This window comes from Nycticebus coucang, chromosome 1, assembly GCF_027406575.1.
Source record: "Nycticebus coucang isolate mNycCou1 chromosome 1, mNycCou1.pri, whole genome shotgun sequence".
NCBI lineage: Eukaryota > Metazoa > Chordata > Mammalia > Primates > Lorisidae > Nycticebus > Nycticebus coucang.
Genome location: NC_069780.1, coordinates 17,747,896 through 17,761,563, shown reverse-complemented (window position 1 = coordinate 17,761,563; position 13,668 = coordinate 17,747,896). Strand labels below are relative to the sequence as shown.

General features: G+C 39.5%; 1 protein-coding gene across 3 annotated transcripts in view; it reads right to left on the bottom strand.

Annotated features, from left to right (window-relative positions):
• Nucleotides 1-13,668, bottom strand: part of HERC6 (HECT and RLD domain containing E3 ubiquitin protein ligase family member 6) — a 57,834-nt gene that overhangs the window by 17,901 nt on the left and 26,265 nt on the right. For all 3 annotated transcript variants that reach the window (XM_053603910.1, XM_053603881.1, XM_053603901.1), the window contains 2 exons: nucleotides 12,515-12,704; nucleotides 6,361-6,521 (listed from right to left, as the gene is read on the bottom strand). In XM_053603910.1, coding sequence (XP_053459885.1) covers nucleotides 6,361-6,521; nucleotides 12,515-12,704 — 351 coding nt within the window. The remainder of the gene's footprint in view (nucleotides 1-6,360; nucleotides 6,522-12,514; nucleotides 12,705-13,668) is intronic.

Below are 13,668 nucleotides of genomic sequence, written 5' to 3'. Positions count from 1 at the left end.
AATATGTTCCAATAAAACTTTATTTATAAAAAACAGGAGGCTGCCCATGGGTGTAGATTACTAACCCCTGGTCTACTAGGTAAAAACAAGATATATCCAGACATCTAGGATACAGTTTCTGATTAGGGAAGGACTTAAAGGGTTCTAGAAGGTTTCCCAGAGGAAGCAATGCTTGAAAATCAATGATCTAGGTACACCTCCATGACATCAAATTAATTCAAATGATAAAAGGCAGGAAATAAAAAATCTAAGAACATAAACTAAGGAAATAAAAAACAAATGTACAGGAAAGGGATCAATATGTGAAAATGTTGACTCTTTAAAAAAAAACTCACAATTTCCGGGTAAGACTGATTAAAACACACACACATACACACACACACACACATTGGTACCAGGAATGAAAAATGGGACAAAACTACAGATTGTGGCTGGGCACAGTGACTCACACATGTAATCCCAGCACTCTAGAAGCCTGAGGCAGGAGGATCACTTGAGGCCTGGAATTTGAGACCAGCCTAGGCAGCATAGTGAGATCCCATCTGTACAAAAAAAAAAAAAAGTTATCCACATATGGTAGCTTGCACCTATAGACCTAGCTACTCAGTAGGCTGAGTCAAGATCACTTGATCCCAGGAGTTCAAGGTTACAGTGAGTTGTGATCATGCCATTGTACTCCAGTCTGGGGGACAGAGCCAGACCCTGTCTAAAAACAAAAAACAAAAAAACTGCAGATTGTGGTAAGATTAAAATGATAAAAATAGGACACTTCATCTGGGCACGGTGGTTCACATCTATATCCTAGCACTCTGGGAGGCTGAGGTGGGTGAATTACTTGTGCTCAGGAGTTGGAGACCAGCCTGAGCAAGAGACATATGCATAAATGTATTCATCATGATCTATGTGTGATTGACTTGATTAAAAAAAAAAAAAAGACCCCGTCTCTGCTAAAAATAGAAACAACTAGCTGGGCATGGTGGTGCACACCTGTAGCTCCTTGGGAAGCTGAAGCAAGAGGATCCCTTGAGCCCAAGAGTTTGAGGCTGCTGTGAGCTGTGATGACTCACCCCACCCAGGGCAATAGAGTAAGCCTCTGCCTTAAAAACAAAAAACCAACCAACAAACAAACAACAAAAAAACCAGGACATTTCATAGGACATTATAAAAAAGAAAATTCCTAAGAAAATATACCCAACACAAGAAGAAATAGAAAATTTCAGTAATCCTGTAGCTGTTAAATAAATTAATCCCCAACTTTAAGAAACTTGCCACAAAAGTCTCCATATCCAAAGGGGTTCACAGATTAATTCTACCAATCATCTAAGAAAATAAAACCAGTATGATATAATCTCTTCCATAGAATAGAAAAAGAGAGAATATTCCCCAAATCATCTCATAAAACCAGCATCTCCTAATCCAGAAACCAGAGAGGGACAATCTGAGAAAGAAAAATAGCAGGTGACAGGCCAATCTCACTCATGAATAAAATATTAGCAAACTGAAATGCTGAAACCTACATCTGTATCTATAAAATATCATGAACAAGGTGGGTTAATTTTAAAAGGTCAGATTAGTTTAACAGCTGAAAATCCCACTGTGTATCTTGCCATCACATGCAGAAAAACCACTTGATCAAATTGAACATCCACTTGTGATTTTTTTTGAGACATTGTCTCACTTTGTCACCCTGGTGTTGTTATAACCTCACAGCAACCTCAAACTCTCTTGTGCTCAAACCTCACAGCAACCTGAAACTCTCTTGCTTCCTAGCTGGGGCAATAGGTGCAGCTAATTTTTCTGTGACTCCTGGCTAAGTTTTCTATTTTTAGTGGAGACAGGGTCTCGCTCTTGCTCCGCTGGTCTGGAACTCCTGAACTCAAGCAATCCACCCACCTCGGCCTCCCAGAGTGCTAGGGTTACAGGTGTGAGCCACAGAGCTCCGTCTCCACTCATGATTTTTTTTAAAAACAATTCTTTGGGAGGCCAAGGTGGGTGGATCACCTGAGGTCAGGAGTTCAAGACTAGCCTGAGCTAGAGTGAGACCCCATCTCTATTAAAAGCAGAAAAATGAGCAGGACATTGTGGTAGGCACCAGCTACTTGGGAGGTTGAGGCAAGAGGATCGCTTAAACCCAGGAGTTTGAGGTTGCTGACAGCTATGAAGCTATGACACCATGGCACTCTATCCAAGGTGACAGACTGAGACTCTGTCTCAAACAAACAAAAATAAAATAAAAAGTAGATAAATCAAAATTAAAAAACATTTGTGTTTCAAAAGATCATTGTGAAAGTGAAAAGACAACACACAGAAAAGGAGAAAATATTGGCAAATCATATGTCTGATAAGGGACTTGTATCTACACATAAAGAGCTCTAGCAACTCGATAATAAAAAGAAAATAAACCATTTTCAAAATGGGTCAAAGATGTAAATGGACTTATCTCCAAAGATGATACGCAAATGCCAGTAAGTGTATGAAATGATGCTCATCATGATTAGCCATCAGGGAAATGCACATCAAAACCACAAAATGCCCTTTCCTCCTTACCTGGATGACTATAACCACGATGGCAGATGATAACGAGTGTGGCAAGAATGTGGAGAAATCAGGACTCTCATACATTGCTAGTGAGAACGCAACATGGCGTAGTCGCTTTGGAAAATAGCCTGTCAGCTCCGCACAAGACAAAATAGAATAGGATGTGGTATTGCACAAAAGGAATTATTTGTTATTCATCAGTAAAAAGGAATGAAGTATTCGTACATACTACAACATGGATCCTTAAAAACACTATGCTAAGTGAAGGAAGCCAATCACAAAACGGCACACGGCGAGAACTTTCATTTATATAAAATGTCCAGGATAGGCACCTCTGTAGACATAGAAAGTAGGTTAGTGATTCTCTAGGGCTGGGATGCGGGTGGGATGTGGGAATTTAGGGGGTGATGGAAAGTGACATCTTTTGGGGTGATGAAAATGTTCTAAGATAATTGCAAGTAAAAGCGATGCAACTCTGTGAATATACCAAAAACTATTACATTGTACATTTTCTTTTATATTTTATTATTATTTTTAGAGACAGAGTCTCTCTTTGTCACCCTCGGTAGGGTGCCATGGCGTCACAGCTCACAGCAACCTCCAGCTCTTGGGCTTAGATGATTCTCTTGCCTCAGCCTCCCGAGTAGCTGGGATTACAGGTGCCTGCCACAACACCCGGCTATTTTTTGTGGCAGTTTGGCTAGGGCAGGGTTGAAACCCACCACTCTCAGTATATGGAGCCAGCGCCCTACCCACTGAGCCACAAGTGCCACCCACATTGTACATTTTAAATGGGTGAATTGCATAATAAGTGAATCATATCTCAATAAAGCTGTTTTTTTTGTTTGTTTGTTTGTTTTTTGTAGAGACAGAGTCTCACTTTATGGCCCTCGGTAGAGTGCCGTGCCCTCACACAGCTCACAGAAACCTCCAACTCCTGGGCTTAAGCAATTCTCTTGCCTCAGCCTCCCGAGTAGCTGGGACTACAGGCGCCCGCTACAACGCCCGGCTATTTTTGGTTTTGCAGTTTGGCCGGGGCTGGGTTTGAACCCGCCACCCTTGGTATACGGGGCCGGTGCCTTACCGACTGAGCCACAGGCGCCGCCCTCAATAAAGCTGTTTTTAAAAGGTCTGTAATCACATAAAAACATCAAGTACTCAGGATAAAAGATGACAAGACCTCTATATACAAAGTTATAAAATATGATTGTAAGAAATCAAAGAAGACCTAAATAAATGGAGAGCTAAATAATGATCAGATTTAAAAGACTCAATATTGTTAAGTTGTCTCTTTTTTCTCCAATTGTTCTATAGATTCAATTCCATACCTGGTCAAACAAAGACTCAATGAAAAGCCCAACAGATGGAATTTATGGAATTGGAATAACAAGTTAATTTTAAGATTTATATTTAAGTGCAACAATAATGATAAGAAGGATAAAAATGTTGAGGCTTACTCTACCACCTCTCAATAGTCACTATAAAGATGCAGTGATTAATACAGTGTCGTACGGTACAAGGACAGATGACTAGACCCGAGGCCAAATGAGTACTTGATTTTCAACACAGTAGTTCTAAAAAGCACCAGGGAAAGAGATGTATTTTATTGAGAAGTAAAATTAACCTGGAAGGAAAAACAAAGCTAGAGGTTAGAAATAGTACCTTGCTATGACACCCTGTATTTCGTAAGAGAGACTGGAACCCAAAAGAAAAGAGAAAGAGAGAAAGGACTGATGACGATGTATGGGTCGCAGGACATCTGTCTGAAGTCAGCATGACTTAATACCTTCTCTCTCTATCACAACGCTAGGAGAATGAATGGGGCCTTCCATTCATCCATAAAACTGAAGAGACCATTCCAGCCCTAGGAGAATGAATTGGAAACTAAAGAGACCATTTCAGAAACTCAGAGCAATGAACACATTTATTAACTGCAGTATAGTTCAGTCAATCACAAGTTGATAGTCATTAATTAATTAATAATTAATTGTTAACAAATGATGATTAATTAATTAATTGATAGCTTTTCTTCCTAGGCACAAGGACACCAAAGCATAAATCCTTGGACTCTGGGCAATGATATCACTGAAGATGTTTCTTGGAATCTTAGGTCCCACTCCAGGCCCACAGGATCAGAATCTGCTTTTTAACAAGACCTTGGGTAATTTGGATGCATGTTAAAGTACAAGAGCTGCCTGAGATGCTTTTGATAGTGCCTGTTACTCCTGGTCTGAATCTGTGGATTTAAGAGCTCTCTGGGAATCATTGATCACTATGTGAATTCAGCCATTCCTCTCTAATATTTTTATGGCCATCCTCAGCCCTGATCATGAGCCCACTCTGATTTCTATTTACTGGGTTTACCACCCCAAACAGAATGAAAATGATGTAACCGAGCCCCATGAATTCCGGACACACTAACTTCAGGTAACCCTACTATAAGGGACCTTGTACTCTGGGGTGACCCTAATGTTGACTGAGCCACAGAGCATGTGGATGCCAAATCCTAATGGTCTCACCTGATCTTCCTTTAGTGGGATTTAACAAATGTTCTGAGATGGACAGTTAGAATCAAATGATATAGTGGTGTCCACAGGGCCCTTTCTTTGCTCTGACCACCAACTACTTTTTCTTCTACTTTTATTTTTACATCATTTTTACTGAATTTTAACATATATTCAGTAAGTGCACATATCTAAATTATAACATACATTTATGAAATGCCAAAATGCCAGCTTGTTGAACTCTTATACACGTATACACTTGGGTAAGTACTGCCCAGATGAGGTAACACCATTCTGATTTCTATCATTATAGATTAGCTTTGCATGTTTTCAAAACTCATACAAACGTAGTTACAGAGAGTACCTTTTTGTACAAGTGTTTTCCTCATTACCATGCCTGTGAGACTCATCCATGTTGCTGCATGTCAGTACAGGTGGCAGTATCTTTAGTCCTTTCTCTGATTTTCATTTTTTTTTTAAGAGATAGTGCCTTGCTCTGTCACCTAGGCTGGAGTGCAGTGCCAGGATCACAGCCCACTGCAGTCTCGAGCTCCTGGGCTCAAGGGCCTCACAAGTAGCTGGGACTACTGGCTCACAGCAACCTCAAGCTCAAGAGATCCTCTTGCCTCAGCCTCCCCAGTAGTTGGGATTACAGGTGGCAGGCACAGTGTCTGGCCATTTTTAGAGATGGGTCTCAAGCTTGCTCAGGCTGGTCTTGAACTCCTGCACGCAAGGTATCTACCCACCTAGCCTTCCCAGAGTGCTACAATGATAGGTGTCAGCTATCACTCCTGGCCTAGCATACTCCTGGCTCCTTTTTTTAGAGACAAAGTCTGGCTCTTGCTCAGGCTGGCCTTGAACTCTTGAGCTCAGGCAATCCACCTGCCTCGACCTCCCAGAGTGCTAGGATTACAGGTGTCAAACACCATGCCTGGAGGCATACATGTTCTTAATGAAAGAAGTCCATAAAACTAGCTGGGTGTTGTGGTGGCTGCCTATAATCCCAGCTACTTGGGAGGCTGAGGCAAGAGGATCACTTGAACCCAAGAGTTTGAGGCTGCTGTGAGCTAGGACACCATAGCATTCTACCGAGGGTGACAGAGTAAGACTCTGTCTCAAAATAAATAAATAAATAATTAAAAATTTCCAGACAACTTAAGTCTTTATAATTTCCTACTTTTTAAAAATCCCTAATCATTTCCCTTTTACACATTACTTAAGAAAAAATTGACTCATGATTTTTATTCGACTTCTCAAAACTCTAGTGGGCTGAGACTTAGGGGATTTTGATTTACTAGAATGGCACATACATTCATACCTTATGCACTTCTTTCATCATTCCTAGAAGAGCTTTGATGTTACAATTGTGCTGACTGAAGTTCAGATCAGTCCATTTATGCAGCTGAGAGACAATAGCGGACTTAAGCATCTGAACCAGCCTCTTCAGGGAAGACTCTTCCAAAGATGCCCAGCACTTCTCTGAGGGGTGTAAAATCAGTCATGGTAAATATGGTTTTCCTCCTGTCCCCCAAATCACTCAGATTCTACTGCATTCTTTAATGTAAGAAATAAATAATAGTTCCCATTTCTGACGGCATAACCTATAAAACATCTTTTCTAAGATTTAGACAACACTTATTACTCACAGATATGGAAACATTTTTTTCCTGATTAAGTACCATTAGAATTAAAAGCTCAAATTCAGGATTTAAAGAAATTTGTTGATGGTTCACATTTATGCTTAATGGATAGATTTCATAATTTTTGACCTGACAATTTTACAGGGTATCTATAAAGCCTGAAATGTGTGTAGGTGAAAACACACACACACATACACACTGTCATCAAGGACATTTTTAATCTGTAAAAGTTGAAATAGTATTATCTACATTTTCAGATTTTATCAACATGTAATACATATGAATACATACGGTACTTTTCGAAATAGCTAGTAACTATATTTTAGTATTATTGAGATTGCAACTTGAATTTTGGTACCTTTAAAGGACTATTTTCAGAAAACATCTATTAAATGTTAAAATACACTCTCAAACTAATGTAATTAAAATAGTATTACATGTGTACGTGAAAAAAAGATTAAGTAGAGATTCCATAAATGGACCCATATACACATGAGACTTTAGTATATAATAAAGGTAATAGTACATATTAGTGGGAATGAAACATATTCAATAAATCGGTGAGGACAATTGGAATTAATCTAGGAAAAAAATAATGTTTAACCAAGATAAACTCATTAGATCAAAGACTTAAACACAAAATCGATACAATAAAAATTTTAGTAGGAGTATGGGTTAAAGAGACAATTTGTAATACATTTTGCACTTTTTGAGGACCTTATTTATGTTACAATAATAAGAAAAACTCAAGTTAAAATGAAAAGACCTGCCCCCATGGCAAAGATCAAAGTTTGATAAAACTGTTCCAAAGTTTGTAGGCTGATACATCCATATTTATTGATTAAGTGTAAACTGATACATCCCAATATGTCAGAGCCACCATACTGTCTGACTTCAGGATATAGTTTACATGGACTATGGTGTGAATGGTGTTCACTTAAAGGTGGGTGACATAACCCTGACCTCTGTGGAGAGTCATTTGGCAAAATATCTCAAAAATGCGCATACAATTTGATCCAGTGATTTTGCTTCTGGAATTTTTCCCACATGGGTAAATTTATATATGTATAAAGAAATGCATGTTAGCACTGTCATATTTATAATAGCAAAAGGGTAGGAACAGCTATCCATAGTACATCTTTCCAAAAGAATACTCTTCAGCCATTGGTTAGAATGAGGCAGTTCAATGGGTCCTGTAAAGGAATAATCTCCATGATATATAGTTAAATCAGGGAAAGTGAGATTCTGAAGAAGAATTACAATAGTATGCTACCATTAAAAAAAAGAAAATATACATTTTGTTAAGTAAACTCTGAAACCCCCACCGCCCCCCAACCAGCTGACTAAATGTATCCATCTCCCGAAAAACCTTAAAGCTGAGTTGTCTGCCAGGAGGAGAAGGGTGTTCAGACCTGCCTGGTTATGCCCTGTCCCTTTTGGAGTTATTCTTTGTAAAAACAAGATACTAAATCATTAACAAGCCTAAGGCTATGCAAGAAAACATTTAATCCACACCTGCAGGCCAGTGCCCGCAGACCATCAATTTACTTACATTTCAGTAAATATTTGGTGATTTATCTTTGATTAACAGACTTCCTTATCTTAATTTAAAACGTTCCAGACCTTTAGACAAAGCTTCATTTCTTTAACCAATTACAAATCCAAGACTCTTTAAACCTACCTATAACCTATAATGCCCTCACTTCCTGATGTCCTGCCTTTCTAGGCCAGACCAACATATGCTTTTCGTGTATTTACTTATGACTTTATGTGTAATTTCTGTCTCCCTGAAATATATAAAACCAGACTGTAACCCAACCACGTCAGGACCACTTGCTTAAGGTTTCTTGGGTGTGGCTTTTAGATGCGGTCACGCGTGTTTGACTCAAAATAAACTTCTTCAAATTATTTTACAGAGTTAGGGTTCTTTCCTGTTGACAATTTCTATATACTTACATATACAGAATATCTTTAGAAGGTTAAACAAGAAACAGTAATCTATAACAATAGCAGAGGTAACAGCTTGAAAAAGAATAAAATGTTTTAAGCGTTGTTTCTTTAAAATCTCCCTCCACCACACAAGACACATTCTTTCAGGAATTAACACCTGTATCCCTGATCAAGACTAGTAAATTAGAGGGGTAAGGGTTTTTTTTTTTTTTTTTTTTTTTTTTGAGACAGAGCCTCAACCTATCGCCCTGGGTAAAGTGCTGTGGCATCACAGGTCACAGCAACCTCCAACTCCTGGGCTCAAGCGATTCTCCTGCCTCCACCTCCCGAGTAGCTGGAACTACAGGTGCCCACCACAATGCCCGTCTATTTTTTTTTTAAATCATAAAAAACATTTATTGTTCTTGTTAATTTTCAACATTACCAATACAAAGGGTGATATGATTCTGTAGTTCTCAGAAAACATTTTCAAGCTGATTTTCAGTATTATCAGCAATCACATCTGTTATCCTAGTTTGCAAGTTTTCTAAAGATGATTTGGTTGAACATTAGCTTTCACATGTCCCCATAAAAAGAAACTCAATGGAGTTAAATCTGGCAAATTTGGAGGCCAGGAAAATGGTCCACCTTTTCCAATCCATCTCTTAGGGAATTTCTACTGTAGAAACTGTCTAACATGCAAAGCAATGCAACAAGAAGTATCATCTTGTTGGAACATTATATTCTATATCAGTCCTAATTCTTCAAGCAAAGGAATAAATAATTTGCAGCATTTCTAAATAGCTATCACCATTAACACCCCCTTCAAAATAGAAGGGTCCTATGACTGATTTTTGCCCAAAGCACACTACACATTAATTTTGGAAGAATCTCTTTCATGTTCAGCAGACTCACGTGGATTTTCAGTTCCCCAAATATGACAGTTATGCCTGTTGACTCTGCCACTAATGAGGAATGTTGCTTCATTGGAGAACATCAAATTACTCAAAAATGCATCATTGCTAAGTTTTTCATTGAACTGGTGACAGAGGGCGGCACCTGTGGCTCAAAGGGGAAGGGCACCAGTCCCATATGCCAGAGGTGGTGGGTTCAAACCCAGCCCCGGCCAAAAACCACAATAAATAAATAAATAAATAAAATAAAATCTATTAAAAAAACAAAAAGAAAAATAAAGAACTGGTGACAGAAAGCTGTGTCCTCCTAATCCTCTTTCTAACATTTGATGCACTTGAATTTTATATGCTTTCATGTGAAGTCTTGTCCGCAGAATCTTCTTGTACAGCAGAATTTGGAAGCCTCAGCTCTAGGGATTCCTGTCCTAATAACGTCTTTCTTGGATTTGCCTGAACGGTTTCTTCTACAGATGCTACAGTTCCTTCACTAATACGTGGCCTACCAGACCATGGCATATCATTGACAGTGCCTGTTTCTTTAAATTTGTCCTTCCTTCTTGTAATGAGTTCTAAAACTTCTTTGGACAGCAGCGGCAGATTTTAGTTCAACCAAAGAACACAGTTTTCTTTCTCTTCTAGTGAAGCCATAGGTCCATGATTAAAGTCAAACTATTTCAAATTGCATAAGAACTTTATGGACACCCTGTACAGTTCTTTCCTCAGGAGTTAATGGAATTGTTAGCAAATTCTCAGGAGTTAATGGAATCATTAGCAAATTCCCAGGAGTTACTGGAATCATTAGCTTATTCTCAGGAGTTAATGGAATCATTAGCAAATTCAGACCACAAACGCAACAATTGCGAATCACTTTCCAAAAGCCCGGATATTTTTTGGTTGCAGCCGTCGTCGTTTGGCGGGCCTGGACTGGATTCAAACCCACCAGCTCAGGTGTATGTGGCTGAAAACCTGAGCTGGTTGAGCCACAGGCGCTGAGCCAGTTTCTTTGTTCTTTGTACCACAACAGACGGCACTGGAATTGTCCCAGGGTCATGAGATTGTCTTCTCCACAAATGGGATGAATGAGAACCATCGACTATAATTAAACAGCAAGAGCGTGAAGCTGAAAACCCTCCTGTAAAAGGTCGGTTTTTCTGCTTATAGTTAGAATGATGGTGTTTTAAGACAAGAATCTCCATCCTCCTCATTTCCCAGCAAATTAATAAACCTCTCTTTCCTTCCCTTCAAACCGCTGTCCTCAGTTGGCTGATGCAGCAGGGAGGGGGACCGGATGGCTTATATTTCACTGTACATGTCCTCTGTGAAGAGGTACAGAGGACATGTACAGTGAAATATAATTTGCAAAATTATATTTTTGGCACCATGCAAAACATGCACCCTGGAATGCTTATCACTTTAAATTAAAGGCCCTTGAAGGTCAGTAGCAAGTCAACTGCAAGACACTCTTTTCATCTTGTTTTTGTTTTGAGACGAGGTCTTGCTCTGTTGCCCAGGCTACAGTGCAGTAGCACCACCCTTCCTCACTGTAACCTCAAACTCCCAGACTCCCACCTCAGCCTACTGAGTAGCCAGTACTACAGGTACACACCACCATGCCTGGCTAATTTTTAATTTTCTTTATTTTTTCTGTGGTTTTTGGCCAGGGCTGGGTTTGAACCCACCACCTCTGGCATGTGGGACCAGTGCCCTACTCCTTGAGCCACAGGCGTCACCCTTTAATTTTTTTTTTTTTAGAGACTCTTACTGTGTTGACTAGGCTCGTTTTGAACTCTTGGCCTCAAGGGATACTCCTGCCTTGGCCTCCCAAAGTGCTGGGATTACAGGTGTAAGCCACTGCAACTTTTTCTGGTATACCCTTATCTAGCCTAGTACTGGACCCACCAAAGAGAAGAAAATTGCCTTTTGTTGTCTCTCTAAAATTTCATTATCTGTCTTATAATAAAGAAGACTGAAGAATGTAACCACTTCTGGAGGCACTGGTCTCAAAAGATAATGTCTGCTGCTCCAGGCTCATTCAAATTCTAAAGAGAATTATTTACATTCATTCTCCTTAATAATCATTTACTACCCGTCATAAGAACTGTCTACATTTTCTATCTACCTCTTCCCCTATGTAGGGGTATATCAACATTTGTACCCCATTGGGTTACTGGGTAATCCCTAGACTTTCTAACGTTAGCTGAAAATTGTAAAAGGACATTCCATAGTATTGAATAAAATAAACAATAAAAACAAAAAGTTTAACATTCGTTTTTCATAACCTCTGGTCAAAATATCTACAGTTTTAAGGCAATATAAACAAAAAGTTTTAATGTATGGCTTGGTGCCTATAGCTCAGCAGCTAGGGCGTCAACCACATACACCAGAGCTGGTGGGTTCAAACACAGCCGGGTCCTGCCAAAACGACAATGACAACTGCAACAAAATAGCCAGGCGCTGTGGCAGGTGCCTGTAGTCCCAGCTACTTGGAGGCTGAGGCAAGAGAATCGCCTAAGCCCAAGAGTTAGAGGTTGCTGTGAGCCGTGATGCCACAGCACTCCACTGAGAGTGACAAAGTAAGACTCTGTCTCAAAAAAAAAAAAAAAGTATGGACTTATTTTAATAGAATACTTTGTAATTATCAAACTCAAATGGCAAAGTCACAGCCAAGCCTAAGAACCATATATGCTGTGTATGATAAGAATAATAATTATAGGGCGGCGCCTGTGGCTCAAAGGAGTAGGGCACAGGCCCCATATGCCAGAGGTGGCAGGTTCAAGCAGCCCCAGCCAAAAAACTTAAAAAAAAAAGAAAGAAAGAATAATAATTATAGTAGCTTTAAGTTAACCTTTTAAATCATACTCAAATCAATATTCAATCATATAAATATTCACATATTCAGATACTTGTGTATTTTGGAATCCCCTATCTAACATTTGCTTCAGACAGTGACTTTGTACTGAGAGGACAGATAAAACGACATAAAACTTACTCAGGAGCTGTAAAGACTGGTCACTCATTTTACAAACAGCCACTGCAAATGGAACCACCAGGCTCTCCCAGTTATCAAAATGATGCATCACAGGACACTCTGGGAGCAGAAGGAAAACTGACAGAGCCTCTCGGTGTGGAGAACGGCCTGGAAGAGCTCTGAGCAGATCGTCCTTGAGACATGCAGTTATCTGTGGTCAAAATAGGGCCAGGGTATTTTAGATACAGAGTATCATGAGAAACAAGCTGTAGGACAAGGCATTTCATTCCACCATGTTTGAACTGGAAAAGTCATTTAGTCATTTTGAAACTTATTGATGAAAAGCCATCACTCCTTCCATCCCAAGTGCCCCTGAGGAGCACGTGAGAACGTCCTCTCCATGTTAGACTGGGCAGCCTGAAGGAAATAAAGCAAAATCACGTGTACATGGATTCAAAACTAAAACAAAGCCTTCCAAAAGCAATACTGTCTAGCAGGCATCCTCAAACTTTTTAAACAGGTGGCCAGTTCACTGTCCCTCAGACCATTGGAGGGCCGGACTATAGTTTAAAAAAAAACTATGAACAAATTCCTATGCACGCTGCACGTATCTTATTTTGAAGTAAAAAAAAAAAACAAAATGGGAACAAATACAATCCCACAGCCTCATGTGGCCCGTGGGCCACAGTTTGACGACCCCTAGTCTACAGGTTACACTAGTATTCTTCCTTCTAAAAGGAGGAGCTGTTACCCTCCCACACACACAGAGCATACCCCATCCATTACTTCCCTTCTTTTTTGTCTTTTTATACATAACTAGAACATTTTCAGACCAGAAATAGTTCTGAATTTTTATACTATTTATTACCCCCAGAGGTAAACTTCTAAACCTATGAAAAACATAGCAGTGGGAATAATTTGTATGATGTACTTTCTATTTGTTTGAACATTGACTGTTTACCATGTGGCAGGAGATCTCATGTAAATCATTTTATTTAATCTTGTTAACAATCGTGTAGGGTTGCTTTGCTTTGTTTTTAACCTTGTTTTCACAGATGAGGAAGAAAAGACTCAGAGGAAGTCAGAGGAAGGCGGTCATTCAGTTAGAAGATGACAGATCAGGGATCTGTACCTATGTCGAGGTGAAATAAAATCTACCACGGCAGAGAAAACGC